Source organism: Harpia harpyja, chromosome 1 (genome assembly GCF_026419915.1).
Source record: "Harpia harpyja isolate bHarHar1 chromosome 1, bHarHar1 primary haplotype, whole genome shotgun sequence".
In the NCBI taxonomy this organism is placed as follows: Eukaryota; Metazoa; Chordata; class Aves; order Accipitriformes; family Accipitridae; genus Harpia; species Harpia harpyja.
Genome location: NC_068940.1, coordinates 42,981,531 through 43,002,520, shown reverse-complemented (window position 1 = coordinate 43,002,520; position 20,990 = coordinate 42,981,531). Strand labels below are relative to the sequence as shown.

Sequence of the window (20,990 nt, the reverse complement as noted above, 5' to 3'; positions counted from 1 at the left end):
ATAAATAATATGTATACTCCTAGCAGGCTGTTGCACACAAATATCTAAAAGGAATTGTATTTTGTAGCTTTCTTAAATTGCATATTGAAAATGAGGGCAATATGCAATTCTTGTCTGTAGGAGGAAATTTCATGTTTAACTTACGTGATCTATACCTAATATCTAAATTACCTGTGCATGCAAATCTACATTATAGTGTATATAATCCATCCTTGTGAAACATCTAAAATTAAATCTGTCAACGTACATGTACAAGAGCTCTTTAGGAGTGGCAGTTACAAATTTAACATTCATGCATGTAAAATTGATATAAAAAGTTAGAGTTTGAAGCTGCATTTAAAATATAATCCCTGAAGTTTATCCAGACCTCTGCAAAACAGGAATCTGATCCTGCAGATACTTTTAACTGAAAGTGTTGCTTAAGCTTTCTGATTAATGCCTGTGGCAGTCAATGCTTTGTACTTGATACTAAGCTTGCATTCCTTGACTGTTAAACTGGAACTCCCGCAATTTTAATATAGTGCTTCAGCATTTTATATCTATTCTCTGATAGGAGTAGAAATTTGAAAAACAGCTGAATCAAGTCTCCCATCTTTTTTTTTTTTTTCCAAAATTCTCACTTAATTGAGGTTCACTGCCAATAGTTCTTATCCTTGCTTTAAGTTAACTTCAACTGCCTGATTATACAGCTGGTTTCATTTTTTTATTCTGCTTTGAGCATCTTTCTGTCTCATCCCTTGTGTGTGTATAGTGCCTGTAAACATCATCTCTTCATTTACAAACCCTCTTGAACTGAAAAGAGCAACCCAGTAAACCCCATCCATGGACTCCTGTTTTCCTCTTGGCACACTGTCCTTACGCTTAAATGTAAAACAGCCATTAATATCACCTTATTCACATTTTGACATTTCAGTCTCTTCACCCTGTGTTGATTGTATCAGACTCTTCTTCCAAATATCTGCCTGGTCCTTTATGTCTTCCCCTTTTCAACTGCATAATGCAGGAGACGGAAGGTGTCTTCTCAGTGCCTGGTGACAGACTGTGCCAGGTACCCACTGGCAGCAGCCTGCGGCTGGCCTGTGATTGACACTAATGCACTGATAGCAGTTTCATCTGAGTGTTGCAGTTGTTGTGTTTAAGGGAGGCTGGTCAGTAAGAAGAGCAGGAGCCGTGTCACTGATGCAGCTTGTCAGTGATCCACAGAGATCCCTTGAAGTGCCCTATTTTTGGAAACAGCATTTCCAGATAAATGCTTTTCCAATTCCAAAGGCATTTTGACATGCTGGGAAATAAACCTCTACCTAGCTGTGGGTTTAAGTCACATCCCTAACATTCTAGAAAGTGCTAGTCATTTGATTTTGTAATCCTTTCTATGAATTATAATGATGGTAAGGACCAAATAGGCTTAGTCCTGTGCTGCCACTCTATCCAGACACGTAACGGAGGCAGAAAAGGCACATTTAGAAACCAAGAGCCCCTTGATGTGTCTGGCATGCTTAGCTCTGAAATCCTCAAAAGAGATCTGTCTTCCTTTTCCTTCTAAATTTAGATGAAGAATTTTTACATTCTTGGAATAGAGAGGGAGACAGGTTAAAAATGATAACACGCTGTTGAAAGAAAATAGTAGCGTTTTCAGATGCAGAACAATTTTCTGTGTGGCTTCTCTCTGAACATGTGTAAGCATTAGCTGGTCCACCTGCGAGCAGCCTGGTTTGTGTGTGCGAGTTAGATTGAGAACTTTAAACTCATGTCACCTTTTCTTTTTAGGCATTCAAGCCAATGTTTTAGGGGCCTCTCTGTCTTCTACAGGACCAGGTAGAACTGCTTTGCATAGGGCTTTTGTAAGCAGGCCTTTGGGGACTAATGGGCTTGGGTTTGGGGTTATTTTTTCCTGCCTAGCACATGCAGAAATGTTATTGCTCATTCACTGAAAGAGAAAACGAGTTTGCCAGTTCCGGCTCTTTGTAGCTTGTTGGCATCTCTGAAAAGATACCAGGCAATGGGATTTACAGATAATTATTGCCACAAATAGTTTAATCTGGATTTAATAAGGAAGTCACCCTTTTTGACTCACCATTTTTAAACACCAGTAGTGGTCGTCTGTAATGGCTCACCCCAGCAGTCCAGAGTGCTTGTTATTAAGGACTTTGGCATTTTGGATTAGTGTTTCCCACTGAGAAATTTTAATTCCTGTTGCCAAAGAATTCACATAGCCATGTATGATTAGCAAATCTAAAGGATTAAAATAACCGCCTAGCAGGGTTAATACACTTCAAGACTATTGTTGTTACCTCAGGTACCACAGCACAAAAAAAGGGGGCTCCCATGGCTGCAGCTCATAGTTAATAAATCTGACTATGCTAACATTGCTGAACACTGGAAGCAGAGCTTTTAACATCATTAAATGCCAGCTTTTTGCTTCATCACTCAAGGACAGTTACTCTGTTTGCATCTTCATCTGCAGAAGTGGATACACCGTGGAGATTTTGTGAGACCTAAATATGCACTCTGTAACTATGTTCCCAATTTGAATAGCTATGGTTTGAATTGAAACCACTAACTGTAAAAGCCTGGTGGAGCAGATGAAACAGGTGTATTTGTTCAAAAGTTTGCATCAAACATTGGACACTTCTCCATAAATCTGTGCTCTCCTGGTCTGGATTATCAGTTTGCCTTAAAATAGTCATTTCCTACAGACACAGGCAAAGGTTTTTGTTCTCTTTGACCCTTCCTTGCAACTGAGTGTAACTGGCCTAGCTACCCATCTCATGAAGGGCTGGGGCTCAGCTGTGTGCTTGAACGTGCTTGTAAATGCCACTCTGACATGTGCTGTGAATAAATAAAGCCTGTTGGAATATGTTGCAAGGAATATCCTTTAAAGAATCTCGTGAAGTTTAAAAAATGGGTAGTATTTACCATAAGCATGTCATTTTAGTGAAGAAAAACCTCTTTGCAAAATAATTTAGTTGTTAGGATTTTTTTTTTCTTTGAGTTGGAGAAAAAAAAGAAAACTAAAGCTCCTTCTTACAGTAATCTCTTTTTCCCTTTTATTTTGTTTTGTTTTCTTATCTACAGAAGTAGTGTAAGCAAAGTTCTTTGCTGGTGCTAGGGATTTGTGTGATATTTTTTCAAGGTGTGGGTTGTAGAATGTCACACATTCATTCTTAAACAGTTTTGCTCTCTGATATGAATGAAGCACAGGGCAGTCAAATGTCAATGGAAGCTTAGCAGCTCATTTCTCCTGCTTCTCTCCATTTTCTTATTATTAGCTGTGTTTGCAAAAGGGGAGCCTCTTACATTGTTGGCTTTGTTAGTGTTTTCAGAGCAGGCAGTGTTTCTGCTTTTGCCAATGTTTTTGACATCTCCTCAAAATAAGACCCATTTTCCCAGAACAGAGGCATATTTCAACATTTCTAAAATAACTTCAACCTTTAAATTGCCCCACCCTTCACTAACTGTCGATCCTCAGTGCAGTTCGGGTGTGTGTCAAAATTTAGTAGAGGCTGCTGTCCTCATTGCTCTGCTTGGGGACAGGGCAAAACTCCTGCTCCAGCTCTCAGGTTGCACAGAGTCAGGTCGCAGTCTCCACTGGGGCACTCAAAGAAAATCCCCCGTGCAGGTGTCCCCGGGGATGGATGTAGATGTCCCATTTACCTCCTGGTGAGCGGTTCTGATCGCTGCCCTCATCCCGGGCCCTCTGCTCTTTCTGAGCGGCTGACACCCGCTCTAGGGACTTTACCTATGCCACCCTTGTAACGGATGATGTAGCACTCCTACTGCTGGGGTGATGCAGGTTTGTGCAAGATGAGTTACCAGGAGGGACAGCTAAGCTCAAAGACTGGTATCGCTATATTTATTGTGCTCCACAGCAGTTATATTAAAAAGTTGTGGGGTTTCCTCTTGTGCGGCCTGCCACATGCCCTGCATGTCTGACCAAGTGGGATAATTGTGGTTTTCAAAATATTTACTCATTGCTTTGTTTTTAATGAGGGAAAACTGACCTTGATTTCTCCCCTCTTCAAAACACCCTAAAGGAAGCTAGCCAAGAAGCAGAAGGAGACTCAGACCAGCACGCAGAGGGAGATGGGTCCCGTGGCTACTTCCGACAAGACCTCTACCAAACTCAGTGCTGTTCACAATGAAGAAGCTTTTTCTTCCAGCTGCCAAGATGTTAATGGATTCAGTAAGTTTAACTTGCTTGCAATGGATATGTCCCCCTTGGAGAGCTCTAGGTTCTTAAAAGGACCTATTCCTATGGGCACATTATTGAGGAGCTAGGAATGACAGTGATAGAGATCATTGCAAAAGCTCGATAGAAATCAGTAGTCTGAAATGTCTCTGACACTGCCTCTATTTTAACTGTCAGATAGGTGGAGAGCATTCCTTCCAACTTTAAATCTACTGAGAATAATTTATGAAGTCTCTTCTAATAACTGTATCAGACAGTCAAAAAGGCACATGTTTATTTGTTCTTCAGAAATATTTTTTCCTTTGTGAGTAGAAGAGTCAAATCAAATCACTTAGCTGACTTGTAGGATGAAATAACGTTTTCTGTATGAAATTGTTATGAAAGAAAGCATGGTCTCCTGGTTAGAGAACTGGAAAGACAGCACTTCTTTTGTCTGTGTCCTCAGTTTATTCTTCACAAGGGTTCAGTAAAACTAATCTTAGTTAATACTTGTAAATCACTCAGACCTCTGTAGCTGGAAGAGCAGCACAAAGTCATACTTTAGCCTCACTAGATCCAGATTGAGTGCATGGTGGATTGCATGGTGGATTTGTAACTTTTTCGTATTAAATAAATTTTAACTTAGACACTATGGGAATGTCACTCCTTCTTTTGACACTTAGCCTGCTAGTTTGAATAGGGAACAGCTCTGAAACACAAGTATGTACTATAACTCTTTTGTCTTTCTTAAACATCTTTAGTGAAGTGTTTTTTCCCCTAATTAATAACATGGAAGTGCTTATGGTACAAAATATGTTTTATCATTGAAACCTTTCTTTGTAATCTCAGATTAAGTGGGACAGGCTGAGTGAATTCTTCTCTTCCCTCTATCTGTAGGTCATGTCAAATTCCATCTGCATGTGTTGCTACTGCCACTCTGTGTAACATACCTGTGAGATGGATAAATAGGTGTTTGGGACCGTCAAGTCTAGCAGTGAACACTTCTCTCTGATATTAAAGTGACTTGAGTCAAGATCTAATTTTCTCAGGTGCTGAGTAGCTATATCTTCTAAAGAGACAGCAGGAGTTGTCAGTGGTTCATATCTTTGAAAGACAGGATAGCACAGGACAGCATTGTAACAGACATCCTAGAAACAGCGAAGGTAGCTTGTTTAAAATGTATGGGGAAAATGAAGTTTTTAACACTTTCTTCAGAGTCTGGATTTTTTAAACTTTGGGGAATTTCTTTTTTCCAACCAGAAAATAAGAGATGAGCTTGAAATGTGACCACATTTTTTTCCCCTTGGTATTTTGAGAGATTAATTAAAACAGCTGAGTCATTTACTTGAAATGACAACTATAGAAAATATGTTGTATCTAATTTCGTAAAAAAGCAACCCTCCTGGTTTTCTCTTTTTTTAGTCAGTTAGTCCTTTGCTTGTCTGACATCACTGCAGATTTTATCACTACCTCCCTCTATAACACAGCCTGAATCAAGTCATGGGCCGATTCTTTTCTTTTTTTCCTCTTCGTATCCCTGAGAAACAATTACCAGTAAGCCTTCATGACTTCTCCAAACTTTTTACTGCCAAGTCCAGGATGCTGAGGTGTTGGAGGTAAGTTCTCTTCTGTGCAACAGTGTGCACGTGCTGATACAGGAATTCTGTGGGTAAAAGACTTTATTTTTAAAAAATTGCCTTAATAGAGTTTAATACCTGAGGGTATCTATATGGGCCTACTCTAACTTTTGAACATAATAGGATTACTTCTTTACCTTCCTGCTAACTAACAGAGTTTTACAGGGGGTTATCCATCCTAGCTTTTGAAATCAGCTGTCTTAAGCAGCAGTCAAATTCCTTCTTAAATTGTCCTTTTGCCTCCCAACAGTAAATAGCATTTGCAGATATCTCATGATAGGTAGTCATCCTCTCCATCTTGACCCTCAGTTACGGGAGCCTGAGTTGACTGTAGCAGTGACATGGAAATACCCCTCTCCTTTTTGAAGAAGGTCCACCAAGAGAAGCTAAGTGTTTTCAAGCCCAAGATCTCCTTGCTAGCTCACAAAAGCGATAGAATAAGACAGCTTGTTAAGTAGGATACCTCACAATTATTGAATGACTTGCAAACAAGTTTATGTCCAGACAACAGTGTCCTTGCAGGGCATGTGTCCTTCCCTCCAGTTTTTCCTTTCTGTCCCGATAATTTTAATGACTTATCAGACAGAACAAATTCAGTGAGTCCCTATAGAAGCCTTTTTCTTCCCATAGTCTCTCCAGCTTGGCCACTGGTCTGCTCCTGCTGCAGGAGGACTTTTGTTGTTCCTGGGGCCCTCCTGCTATAGCCCCCCCCATTTGCTGCCTGTCTCGCTGCCTTGCGGCACTGTCACCCCACAGGGAGCTCCCACCTGACAGGTCCAGCAACTGTAAAGGGTGCTGCCTGGTGCTGTGCATCATGAGGGACAGCAGCTGCCTTTCTGCTTATCAGCCTCTCCTTTTCTGAGGAGACATACACCTGGCTGCTTTTACAGGCAACTCTGAAAAAAGTATGCAGTGTAGTAACGGTGATTCTTTCCTCACTAAGAGTTGCCATCCTCCTGTCTCTGCTGTTGGTAAAAATGCAGATTTCTTCACCTACTCTATCTCAGTTTTCAATATAAACTCATGCAAAAGGCATCATCCATAAAGTCATGTTTGCATGCAACGGAGCCCTTTGTTGAGGCCAGTGCAGTGCTCAGGAGCACACAGTCCTGTTGGACATTTGTAGTTTTGAATTTTGTCATTTGGCAGAGGTGTTCATTAGCAAATGTAATTACATTCTGGATGATCTGTAGCCTCTCTGCTGGAACAGGGAGATCTCAGGTCTTGCTGAAAAGTGGAAGAGAATTGGGCATTTATCTTTCCTGGCCCAAAGCAAAGCCCCTCATCCCTCTTTCCATTCTACACTGTAACTCGTTACTCAGACTGAATTCTTACTGGTACATACAGGATTTTAAACTGAAGAGATTTTATGGACTGAGCCTCTGTCTCTGACACCATATGGAATCTGAATACGTGTCTGCTGAAAGATAGATTAGTCCATGGCTATTCCAGCTTGTCTGGTTTTGCCCACAGATTATGTGGAGGTGAAGCAGGCTTATCATAGTTGTTCATTTTCTCAAATATCTTGCTTTTTAAAAAATAGAAAAATATCCTAAATCCATTAAAGGTAGGTGATGGTACTTGCAGTGTTTGGGCCTGCTCCTCAGTTTGCAGGAATATTTGGAAAGCAGTGGCATTTTCCTCTGACTGGTGCAGCAGAGTCACGTGTAGGCATTGACTCTGTGCAGGGTTAGTATGAAATGAGATGACAAATTGGAGACAAGATGGGCCTAAAGTTATCCACCAATATCTGTGCCCTGACCAGAAGGGTGTGCAAGGGGTTGTTATTGCACAGAAATTGTGCGCAATTTGGCAGCCCATCCATGTGATGGGAGAAGCAGTAGTATGTCATCTCAGCAATGATGCACTAATGATACATCCTGCACAAAGGAACTGTGCTTCTGGGTTTGCAGTGCTAAAATGCCATGGAGCGGGCTTGTCCAGGAGAATGCCGTGTCACCAGCACAGCCATCTTGACATCCTTTGGGGGTTTCTGGCAGGAACTGTTTGATTCTGAGGATTTAATCTCTTAAAATGCAGCCAGTTTTGCTAGAGACTGATTTATTAGGGTGTGCTTAACTTTTGTGACATCTCAGTTTGGGAGGAGACAGCTTACCAGACAATTTCAGGAGTGACACTTGATACAGATTAGGTAGATAGCTTTAACGTTACAGACAGAAGCAGAGTTTGAAGATGGCATTTTGGAAGCTGTAGGGAACTGAGTTTTGCATTAGTGGGCACTACTGTACAGTTACTAAGTTAGTGTGCTTTTACTAGCGAGAGCAAGGAGGTAAGAGGGAGATGTAGGTAAGTGGCACCCAGGTTGTTAAGGATCACTTTTAGCCAAGAAACATCTAAATTCACACTTTTCCATATCCTGCATGTTTTTGTGATGAATGAAATGCAAAGGTCTTCAGATTTGCTGTAAGTCACAACAGACAATTACGTCAAGGTCTAGTTCTTGCTCCTATCCAATAGATAATTTTCACTCATAGTTAGGTTATGTGCTAAATGGAGTCCAAGGACTTGTAAGATCATGACCATGAGATGTTTTCTTTAGTGAAAAATTCTAAAATGAATTTAAAAATAAAAAATAAAGCCGAATTTCATCAAAGGCATAAAAGGAAAAAATACCAAAATCCCTTTTACTGTTTTTCATGCTACTTTGGGCTTTTTGTGGGGTTTGCTAGTTCAGAAAACCTTATGAAAAGTAAGGGAGAATAATTTTCAGAATAGGAAGGAGCCTCCACCATTCTGCGTGACTAGAGGGATCTGTGTGGCCTCACATGACACTCCAGGGAGTATAAAGAAAATTTTAAATGGAGTCTTAATCTGTACCCTGACATGAAATCCTCAGTGGAAGTGTTTCCTGTGATTGCACACACTAGTGCTGTAAGAACCTCTGGTTAGGTAGCAGCACTGTGTACACATCTCTTGTTACAGAAGCCACTACCAGAATGATTTTGAGAATGACCTCTCCAAAGTTTTGGGAAATTTGTTTTCTGGTGTATTTTCTTCCCCTTTTTCTTCTAAAGAAATAATCTAGAATTTACCTCCCTGTCTCACAAATATGGTTCATTTCATAAACCTCAGTTGGTAACATTTTTAATCAAACTCATTGAAGTGAGGTGTGTATCTTCAGCTGCCTGAGTAATTTATCGTTAGCAATTCCTGAAAAGGCAGTATGGCGCAATGAATTCTTTTATACTCCCAAATTTCAGAAAAATCAAGTCCCGCTCCACGCCCTGACTGTTGACTTGCTCTGTGACTTGGGCAAACAAATTATGTTTTTTAGACCTTATTTTATACATCTGCAAAAATGGCTGTGTTCCAAGTACAGTAAGGAGAGGGTCTGATTTAAGCTGACACACACAGGGGAGAAAGTGTAAGAGGCCCCAAATGAGATATGCTTTATGGTTTGTATGCAGCAGGGGCAGAACTCCAGCAGACTAAGCTATGAGAAATTTGATTATTTTAATGTGTTTTCAAGTGGTGTAAGTTTGAAAATATGGCAGGAGAATGTAGAACGAGAGTGAGTTCATTTACTGGTTGGTTATACACTGCTTAGGAGGTAATTCGGCAGACTTTATGAAACTCCCTAGACTAGCAACTTCTTTGGTTCACCCCATAGAATAACTTGAAATTTTTAAGTGGTGTTTGCTCTACAGAGACGAAAATCGCTTCTGAAAGTACTTTGATGTATTCTGAGTTTTATCTCTTTCTATTGGATTATGGAATAGTTTTTCCTGTGTTATCTATTGTTATCTTTCTGATGTACTGAGATTTGTATTAGCTTGTTTCCCAACATTCTGAGGAGGAGATGAATAAATACCTGTAACTCTAAGAGTGAATGCAGAATGATAACAAAAGAATATGCCTTCAGAAATGATGGATTACCATAAGAATGTACATGTATGCTATTGTAGATATAAACCAGCCTCATAAATTTACTATCAAGAAAAGAATCTACTGTGAAGATGTTGAGCCCTGGCTCCTTTCCATAAATATTTGATTAATACGGAAATAATTTGGGGATTCTTGTCCAGAGAAAGCTAATGCTTTAATGGGAGAAAGCAGGGATGCTTGTCCTGCTGAAAGAACCCAACTCACAGGGGAAAGGATTATAGGATTTGCTATGAACAGTCCTGGGTTGAAGAACAAGTCCCTTGTTATCTTGTATTGTTTTAACAAAAAAATTTGCTACCTTACCTGTGTATTTTTGTGGTACTAGTGTACATTATGTTTGAGCAGGCTTATGTTGCTGTTAATACTGCATTTGATTCTCTGTATTTTAGGGGTTGTTTTTAAGGATCTTTCTCCTAGAGACAAAAACATAAGTTTGTTCCTTCAGTTAAAAAAAGGATATCTAGAATATAGTCCTATATGTGTATCCCGTGTAGGAACACACTGATTTACAATAACTATAATACTATATTTGGGGTCTGGAGTGCTTATATTAAAGAAAATCCATCATGATGACAATGTAATAAATGTAATATGCATGTTGAGATGAAAAATATAATTCATTTTGATAAGCCTTATATATCCCATATTACTGTGTTCTTTGAGGAACATTCTCCCTGTTCTCTTTCTCTCTCTTAATATATGTCTAAAGTCTTTTCCTTATGTCTTTCCTACCTAGCATCACCCTCTCCTTGTTCATTTTCTGTCCAAAGCAAAACCCTTCAGAGCAAATCTTTGTTGAATTCCTACTACTCAGGTACTAGTGCCAGACTTTTCTTTCATTTCTAAATTTTCTTTGCTTTTGTATGTTTTCCAATATGACCTATAGACTGAATCTTCTGAGTGTGAGATACAGCTAACCTTGTTTTCATTTTTTGTAACTTCTTTTCCTATTGATCTTCTGTTGATTTGCATTGATCCGTGTCGTGTGGGTGAACGGAATTCCATCTCAAAGTATCATCAGACACTGTTCCATCGACCACGCTGTTAGGTAAGAAGACAGGTATGGTCTACTGCACTTCACTGGAGAGCAAACACACTTGTATCTTGACAATAACTTGGAGAGAGCACTGTTAAGTGGCTGGGCTCCAAAATCATAATTAATCCTGTGGTCATGTGTGTTGTGTTAATTGGAAAGTCTTTTGTTTTACTCGTGCTTTATTATTGCTATTCATTGATTTTTTTTTTTTTTTCAAGGAAGGAACAGTTCAAAAATTAAGGTTTAGGAAGTATTTGTTGTTTCTGTGAATGGGATTTGACATTCTGGGCCAAATTCCCACATGCCGCCTTGCCTTTGGCTTAGTTTTGACTCATGTACATGGTTGTGTCTGTGCAGCTGGCATAGGATCATAGAATGTTTTGGGTTGGAAGGGACCTCTAAAGGTCATCTAGTCCAACCCCTCTGCAATGAGGAGGGCTAGCTTCAACTACATCAGGTTGCCCAAAGCCCCATCCAACCTGACCTCGAATGTTTCCAGGGATGGGGCATCTACCACTTCTCTGGGCAACCTGTGCCAGTGTTTCGCCACCCACATTGTAAAAAATTTCTTCCTTATATCTAGTCTGAATCTACCCTCTTTTAGTTTAAAACCATTACCCCTTGTTCTGTGAGTGAGGCTCAGCTACATGTGCCTCAAGGCTTGTGAATATAAGCAAGGATTTGCATGTCCAAAGCAGGTGGGAGCCTACAGTTTTGGACTCAGTTGCAAGTATAGAGGTTATTTGGAGAAATTAGAGGCTGGGTTTGGGCAAGTGGCCCCACCTCATTCTGTGTATGCTGAGAGTTAAATGCTAAATATTCAAGCAGTCTGGTATAGATTTGAGAGGATAACAAAAAGGCAGGTTCTGGGAGGCAGAGGCGGTTCCATGGCTGCTGGTAACTTTAGAGGGAGGTGCTGGTGTTCAGCATCTCTGAAAATTAGCTTTTCTTGTTCAGATGATAAATAAAGCATCCAGTGTGCAGCTCTTAGCTTTTAGATTTTTAAAAATAATACGTTTTTACAGTAAGTTAACAGACAGAGCAAAATTGGCAGAAACTGCTAGCTGATAAAAGAAGTTATCCAGAAACTTACTGGAGATGTACCTTCAAAAGTGAGTAATAACAGCATACAACTTCAGGCTCTCCCTGGAGGATGCTGCCTGCGTGTGGAATTTGAAGAAGGCAATTCCTCCGCTATGAATCAGAAAAATGATGTGTGGTTGATCGGAATCTAACCAATGGTATTTATCAGACCTGTCATTTTGGATTATCTACAGTAAATGTTCACTTCCAGACACAGTAATCTACCGTGGCTGCTTTAAACATTACTCTGAGCATGTTGAAGGCCCACAGACCAGGAAGAAATTACAACTGATTGCATAAGTGCTCTGGCTTACAGACTAACAGCCAGGACACAGAGGCTTGGAGGGACTGCCACAATACACACATTTATCCTGCTATCTATCAAAATGCTGATGGCAATGAATGAGCCCTCTGTTAACGAGGTGGGGAAGGAAAGTAGTCCTTTTTCCAGAAGGTTTGTTCTCGTTTCCCAGAGACTCAGTATTGTCAATAGAAAAGTCTAAAGGTAGATTTATCTTTTGGCTATACTTTAGAAACAGGGCCCAGACCTGCACTTTGCTGGAAGATGTCAAACTGCTCTCAATCTGGTAGTCAGCATCTGTGAAAACCGGACCCTCGTTTGAGGGAGCTGGTTTCCCCTCTCTGTTCCGATACTGAGAATTACAGTGTGAACTGCACACTTCATAATACAAAGCTCAAGGAGCAACAGACAGATTCAATCTGTACTTCTCGTGGGAAAGCAAAAGCCAAAAAAGCCCCCCAAATTTTCAAAATCCCATATTTTAGAGAGGAAAAAGAGGAAATAGGAATTAGACTGGTCTTGTGCTTATGTATTCAAAACTCTTTCAAACTTAACTTCTACTAACCATTATATCTGAGTAAGGATTAATATCCCTGTTTTACATGTGGGAAGTTAAGTATAGAGCACTTTTAAGACATGATTTACACAGAGTGGTCACCCACCCCCAGTTCCATCTGAATTTAACAGCCACAGGTGCTGTGAAACAGCCCTTGGCATTGAAGAAATTTCTATCTTGTGACTTGAAGACAAATTAAAACCTTGGCGTTCTGGCTTCTTGGACAGATTCACCAGACATTGGCTGTTGCTGTATGAGCAAAATAAGTTTAATTTTTGATGTTTATTAATATTCTTTCCTGGGAAAGAAAAAGAGATCTTAAAAAGGGCATCAGTCATCCCACTACCAATATCCGTCTTTGGGCACTACCTGCAGTTCAGTGCTATTTGTTCCCATCTGTTATGCCTTCTGCTAATAAATGTTCTGTATCTGCAATAGTGGATGACTCCCTAGGCTTGGCTGTGACATGATTTGTTGACAGTAAGATATAGGGGATTTTCGTTTTGCCTCTACCCTATCCTGTGCTTGATTAATACTGGTTTATGTAATGCATGTTTTTAGCTCTGTAGTTTTCTCTTCCAGTTGTAGACAGCTCTGGATTTAAATGTTTTGCACAAACATCTTCATTAGACAAGTGAGTATGTAATACTAAGAAATAAAGGAGGTAGGTTTCCATATTTTTAAAATTTCAGTAAGGCCCACGTGGTACCAGTACTGTAAGGCCTGAAGAGGAGGTAGTACAACCTTAGAGGTTGTTTTTGGAGAAAACCTGCATGGCTAATGGCTCTCAAAGATGTTCAGCAGATGTCATCAAGGGAGTCTCTTCAGGGGAACCAGCATGTCCTTCCCTTGCATCCCTTAACATCTCCTGGCAGTGTGTAAGGACATTTACCCTTGTTCTCATTTCAACTGCTCAAGAGGATCCTAACAACAAGAGTTGCTGCCCTCCAGAGAGGATGAGGAGGGCTGTAGTGCCTTGTAGTTCCTTGCAGATAGGCGGAACAAGCAGAGAAAGCTCGCTGTCATGAAGTCTCACGCAAAAACTGGCTTGTGTTTAGAAATACATAGAAATTTCCCCTGAATTTCACTCTTCTGTAGTTTGGATGGGCTTTTGCCCATGCCTAGTCAATCTGCTGTGGGTATATCCACAACCTAATGTTTGAAGAACTAAAATGATATTAAGAAGCTGAGACTACTTCATTAGCAAGTGTCACCATTACTGGCTTTTTAAATTGCAGGATGGGTTGGTTTTTTGCAACGGAAGCTTGAATATTAATGGCTTGATCTGTTCAGTTGTATCTGTAGCCTCCCAGGGCATGTCAGCCTCTAAGGACCTGTGGGAGAGGCTTTCACATCAGTTTGCTGTGCTAACGTTGGCCTGCAGCAGAATGATCAACAGAGGCGCGTGCCCTTCTAGGCTGTTACTTGAGCTGAATTTCTCTTAACATTTCTTTCTGCCTGCAGATGATCAGGTGGCTTGGAAAACTCTCTCTTCCAGTCTTTAGTGGCTTCTAGTTTTGTGTGCTGTTTTGAATTTGCCAATAGTTTTTCAGCTGTAACTAACGAATTGCTCTGTGAGGTAGGTAGATCTGACAGCCCCTTTTCACGAAGGAGGCAGAGAGATTTGACTTGGTGAGGTCCATGCATTTGAAGAGCTGTGCCATTATGCTACGCCCGATAGTCCCAAGTCTTAGCCCACCTCACCAAAGCACCATCCTTACATCTTCAGGGGGATTTTCTTCTGTGCTAACTGATGAAAATATGTATGCAATAGTTTTTATAGGATTAGAATACACTTGTGTAAGGTGTTTACCAAGCGATTATTAAAACTCTTGTTAGAATCTAGAGAAAATTACTTTTTTCAGCTTTTTTTTTTTTTTTTTATGCACATGTGGCTTCTTCATAGCCTTTGAAATGAAAGATGCATCCTCTGCTCTCTGTCAAACCTGGTGTCAGAAGGCTTTTTGTTTAGGAATGTGCCTTTTTATAGCTCAATTGATCTCATTAGACAAATGATGTTTTGACTTTGGTTTGCCATACCGTTTGTATTGTATATAGCATATTATAACTGGATATTTGTCATATAATAAAGCCTTGAAGCACACAAAAAAACAAATTAATTTTACCAGCTTGCACCATATCCCTAGTGGAAGGGGAAGAGATATTAGCTAGGCTGTAGTCATCCTTAGAAGATGTCAAATAATTGACAACCCTTACTCTAGTGTAGAGAGACTGGATATGTGTGTAATTGAATCCATCACAAATACCACTCAATACAATTTATTTTGTGCAAAGGATGCCTTACCATGTTACACACTTGCCAACGCTAAGAGAATGAAAGTATAAACAGAGATGATAGGCCTGTTATTTCAGACACAGAAAGAATTAATGGATATTAAAGCAAAAGTTTTGAAAGAAACTTCTCTACATATACAAGATGACATATCGGTGCAGCATTGCTTTTAGGTGTTGGAGGCATAGGTTAGTTTTCTGGTCAGAAGGCAACATCATACTCTGTGTCCAGATATCTATCTCTCAGGCTAACAAAACTACATTTATGAAACAAGATGACATCTATAAAAGGATCTAAAGTTTCAGTGCCAAAGCTGCTCTGGATGAGCAGGTGCCCTCCCACCAGGCTTACTGGGACATTGCACAGGGGTCTGATCATACAGAGCCACTTTCAGGCTGGGAATCTAATTTCTCAGCTGCTCTTCATCTTATCTGTGACATCTGTGGAGGAGTTTATCAGTTTTTCTGTGGAAGGAGACATATTTTACTTGTCTGGGTAGCAACAAAAGCATATAATACAAGGTGTTGTAGCAGGAGGCAAGCAATAATATCGCACCCTCAGGGTTATTTGTCAAGTGGGGAAAGATGCCACCTAGCTGGCCTCTGCTTCAGCTTTTCTCTGCATGCTGGCCTCCATTATGTTTCTCTTGGCAGAATAGAACCTCACAGCTTACATCAGCAAGTTCATGATTATTTCTCCAGCAAAGAAGAGAGTCACAGAAGCAGCATTTCATAAGCAGGGAGGGCTTGTGAAAATTAAAAGTGGAGTCAACATTGTTAAATTTGATTATCTGCAGTTATACCCTCAACAGATAAGCTGAGATGCCTGGAGAGTTTCCCAATCGGGCTAGTTATGTGAGAGCCAGTGAATCATTGATTTAACATCTTATACAAAATTTCAGGGTATTCTGTGAAGTCTTAGGCTGATAATGGAAGTGTCAGCTTCCAGAAATAAAAATATCTGTGTTGGCAACAGACATCTTAGTATGGGGAGTAAGAGTGTTGCACTAAAAAGGGTTAACAGACAAGCTGACAACATATTTTGCTATTGCAGCTGCTAATATTAGAAATGATCCTCTTACAAACAGCATGTTTCCAGCAACGTGCAGAATACCTGTTTTATTTACAGCTGCACAAACAGAACTGTGGAAAATTGGAAATGGTTCTAGGAAGGAACCAGAGCCCTGAACAGCCTGCCCTAATGAGACTTCAGAAGCTCTCAATTGATTTACTTTATCAAAGAGAAACTGAAGAAGTGATTTGATCAATGCCTGCATGGGTCAAGATTTCAAATGCTCAGAGGGCTCTTTAATCTAACAGGAGGTATAATAAGATTCAATGCCTGCAAGTCAAAGCTAAGCAAAAATCAAATTGCAATTAAGCAATGTTTAGACAGTAAGGGTAATTAACCTTTGCCACAACTTTTGGGGTCAGAATGGAATCACCATCTCTTGAAATGTTTTAATTACAATTATTTCTTGGAACTGTATTCCATCTTTGGTATGCAATGAAATATGGTGGTATGTGTTCCTATCAACAAAACGAGGACATATGACTAGAAACAAGATGTGCATATGAAGTATAATCCAAAAAAACCCTGATGCACGATTCTGTATGTTTAGTAGTTTCTGAGTATTAGAGTGAATTATTTCAAACATCTTTAAAAAAAAATTTCTTTTCTTGATTTGCTATTCTCACTGAAAGCTCATAAAAGACACGCATGCTTTAGAGGCACTGCCGAAACTTTAGTGAAAGTCTTGGCCAATTTGAGTCCTACAAACTCTTCCTCATTTGCAAGGGAATGGGGGCATGTTTGTGAGAAAGGGACGGAGAGAAGGGACTATGGAAGATGGCTGTGACTTGCCTTTAGTGCAACAATTAAAGCAGAAGCCTGACTTTGCTGAGGGGCTGGTATTTTTGTTGTCCTTTCCAGTATTAACGGTACCAAAAGGAATGAGATGTGGTTTATAGCTTCAACCTGCAGGAAAAGCAAAGCCTGTTTGCAAGCCCTCCAAAGACACTTCTGGTTGATTGTCCTAGTGAGAGATCAGTTTGCTGCTACCTCCCCTCCTACCTGCATTTTGAATTGTTCACAAAATTGCTGTAAACAGCACATCTTGAGAGAAGGTGTCATCCCTTGTGTGAGTGCCTCATTAACCATGCTTAAGTTCAGGCTCATAGTGTGATTAGACGGAGAAGGAACAATATGTTTCTTGCATCAGGCTTTATTAGCAGAACATATGAATGCTAGGCTTGCCTCATACATAGCAATTTGTCTCCATAAAAGCCCCTTCACTCTTTCCTTGGCCCAGTTAAAATGCTGGTGGGAATAACTGACAGCTGTCCTGAGCTGGTACAAGTGTCGGGCTTGGGTTTTCTTTCAGGTAGTGCAGAGGCCATTGAAGATGCGTTTGTCATGGACGTCCAGAGGAGGTGATCTGCTGCCTAGTTTCAGCTCTGTGTGTAATAGGGTTGAGAGTAGGATGACCCAGATTGTGTGACACTTTTTTTTTTTAAAGCAGAAACACTTGGCTGGGTGAGAGGCACGCAAACAGTGTGATGCCACGGACCATGCTGCAAGAGCTGTTACTAAAATCAGTGGGTTTTGTACCATTTTTTATCTGTCTGACCAAAGAGATGAGAAGCACACTTGTCACTATAAACTCAAAGGCCAGAGTCAGATCCCTCTTTACTGCAGAGCAGCTTCTTCTGGTTCCAGATTCATAATGTGGGTGTCTACTTTGAGGGAAGTTATTCTGGAAAGGGGGGGATACTGCTTTCCTGGTTTTCACCTCTGCCTGTGATACTTCTTTCTGAGAAGAGAGCCAAGTATACCAGAATTAAAGGATCTGATGAAGAGAGAAATTAATAATTGCCTGCAAAGGAGCTGACTGATCTGAGCTACATTTTACAAGTAGCCAGTGCTCTGCTTGTGCCCTTACCATATTAGCACTAGAACCGCACATTAGTTTTAAGACTCCCTCTCGAATAGGGATATTGTAATGTTTTTTAATTGGGGCTGATAAAAATGTGGCATTACTTGCAGGCTCCTCAGAGAAGCCAATTGTGAAATTGGGTTTGTATTAAACCTAATGATGGAAAATTAAGCATAGTACGTCTGTTGGAAATGGTCTGCGATAAAAATCATCTCCTCTCCATTACAGGAGGTTAATAGGGAATAGGGGAGGAAAGATGCGCTGGGAAAGCGAATCCAACTATGGGAATTAATAAGCCTTGAAATTCCCTCTGTTCAGAGTTCTCGCACTGTCATTAGTTGGAGCATTAGGGATGTTTATACAAATGCTTTGGATGTTACTCTTCTTTAAATCCCAATTTTATTCACATTTTGTATGTGAGGGTTGCTTTGCTAGAGCCATAGCTCTGTAAATCTCTGAGTGTCCTGGGAATGTGACTGTGTTCATGTGAACCTGGGATTCAGAAATCCTTAAATTCAGTAGCCTAATCTTCAGAGCAGATGATCACTTTGTGCTAATTTATTTCAGAAGCAGCAGGATGTGTTCAGCATCTCTGATAATTCAACCACCAGACTTGTTTATCTCACCCTGGAGATCAGCTAGCCCTGCAGCAGTGTCCACTGCTGGCATTCCTTTCTCCTTCTCATAGTCCTGCAACTTCAAAACAGAGCATATGCCTGTCTTGATATCTTCCCCCTAATATAACAGTAAACCAGCTAAAGCATTATGTGTCATGTTTTGTCATGTCGTTGTTTTGCCAGCTGCTGGGAAGGCAGTCTAATGCCCTCATCTGTCTGCTCCTACCCACCTTTGCAATGAGGGACGCGGCAGAGATCCTGACTGCTGCTGATCAAAACTCCATGGTGATTTCTCAAGGATAGCAACGTTTACAATAGCATTCTGGCCATATTTCTGCCTCATAAAAATCACCCTGAAATTGCAATTTGATTTATTTAGTCTTTATCCCTTCAAAAACATGACTGTGGTATTGCTGACAAGGGATAGTGTTTAGGCTCTTTGTCAGTAAGCTTTCTGTAAGAAACAAGCCTTGTGTATGCAGTCCTGAGCGGTTTTTATGAACAATCTGCGGGAGATATGTTTTCTGTTTGCTAATAGGTTGGGTTTGGGTAAGACCACAAAGAATTGATGCAGACTGTTAAGGCCTGTATGCGCGAAAGGACCCGAGTATCTCAGATGCCTGTAAGCATAGGAAAAACCAATGGTTTATTTAGCCAACTATTTACCTTTGGTCAGCTCTGCTAGATAAGAAACTGAATTTTTCATTTAATCTGAGTTTCTGTTGTTAAAAATAAATATTGTGACAGTCAATTGTTTGGTTATTTAAGTTCTTTTCTATTAGTTCACCAGGAATATTTTGCTGTCTATATAGAGTTTTGCTGGGGATATGAGAGGTTACAATTCCATCTGCATAGTGACAGAGATTTTTTTTAATCCATTTCTTTCAAAAAGAAACTTTTTCTGTTACGTTTACATATCTGAAATTTAGGTTTCTGCATGCAAGATAACTATATTTTTATGCTGGTTTATTATTTCTGATAATATTACATCTTTGTAATTGACATGTAAATTTTAGGCCTGAACTAGCCAAGCAGTTTAATTTGCCTCTAACATCCTGTGTGACTTATTTGAAATGCTAATAATTTGTTTCCTATTAACTTGGGCCCCTTTCAGTTATCTCATGCTGTACACCCCAAATCCCGCTTGAATATCTTGCTCATCTGTATGTATCTTTCAGTCACGTTCTTTGCAGGTTTGTGAAGAAAGGTATGTAATTCAACTGGAGTCGTTACACAGAGCTCACCCTTACAAAATGTGTGATTTCACTCTATGTGCTGTACCCTCGTTAGCCTGATTGGCTATTTACTCTGTTCCTGTCTCTTTGGGTTTGTCTCCTCAACACAAAAAAAATATTCAAGTGTGATTTAGTCTTTCTAGGCAGCTGTAGGCAAGTGTGTGTTTCCTACTTATTTTTTTACTTTCTTGTGCCTGCACCAGCCTACGGGGTGGTGGAGAAACAACTAAACAAACAGAGCAAGAATGAGAATGGCAATACCAGATAGGTGAAAGCTTGTTTTGCCTCCCTGTCTTTAAAACAGACAGTAGCCATGGAGAGATGACCCAGCCGACCCTGACTATCCAGACCCACCCATACCGGAGCTGTGAGCCGGTGGAAATGTCCTACCCCCGGGGGCAGTTCCAGCCAGCCATCCGAGTGGCCGACCTGCTGCAGCACATCACCCAGATGAAGCGAGGACAGGGCTATGGATTTAAAGAGGAGTATGAGGTGAGAGGAACCTTCACTCATAGAAATGAGTAGAGAAGTTGCACTCGCAAAGGCTAGATGCTTGGGAGGGGAGAGGAACTTTTTAAGAGCTTCTTTTCCTTAATTCACTTACCCTCTTAATCCTTTCCTTTCTCCATCTCATTTCTGTTTATGATGGTAGGATTTTACAGCACTAGCAATCCTTGGTGGTGCTCTAGTCCAAAGAAAAGGTATTTACTACAGCAGTAAGATAATGACATTGTGCTCATCTGTTAGCATGTGCCCTCTCTCCCATAAAGAGCAGACAGTAAATATTTAACAGGTGCTGAACTCAGTGAAGGACTTGGAGTCCCATAGTCCCTTACTTCTTGATGTGCTTTTGCTGACAATAGTGCAAGCCAGGCTTTAAGAAATGGAAGGGTTTTCACTTGAGCTTTTGGGGAGCTCCAAATACTCTGTAACGATTGATCAAATTAAATCACAGCATAATGACCTGAATGCAGAATTGTAAAAAGGCAAGGGCAGGAGCCTTGTGTACCATAAATGAAGGTGGAGTTTTCCGGTGCGCTCAAACCTCTGGCTCGGAATATGTTCAACTGATGTACTCTTCCAACTCCATGTGAGGAGAGAAGCAAAGAGTAACCTGCAAAAATGAAAGCAGCCCTCCTCCCCCCACCTCTTCCCCTCAAGCTGGAATGACCAGGAATGTAATCCAAATGACAAAAAGAAACATGACATTGGGGAGGAGTTGG

At 40.4% G+C, this 20,990-nt stretch overlaps 1 protein-coding gene across 6 annotated transcripts in view; it reads left to right on the top strand.

Moving 5' to 3' along the window:
* Positions 1–20,990, top strand: part of PTPRT (protein tyrosine phosphatase receptor type T) — a 492,692-nt gene that overhangs the window by 428,004 nt on the left and 43,698 nt on the right. For 2 of the 6 annotated variants that reach the window (XM_052789817.1, XM_052789809.1), the window contains exons 16-20: positions 1,768–1,815; positions 4,035–4,183; positions 10,448–10,525; positions 10,724–10,759; positions 20,072–20,259. In XM_052789817.1, coding sequence (XP_052645777.1) covers positions 1,768–1,815; positions 4,035–4,183; positions 10,448–10,525; positions 10,724–10,759; positions 20,072–20,259 — 499 coding nt within the window. The remainder of the gene's footprint in view (positions 1–1,767; positions 1,816–4,034; positions 4,184–10,447; positions 10,526–10,723; positions 10,760–20,071; positions 20,260–20,990) is intronic. The other 4 variants (XM_052789835.1, XM_052789825.1, XM_052789844.1 and 1 more) reach the window with 3 other exon arrangements.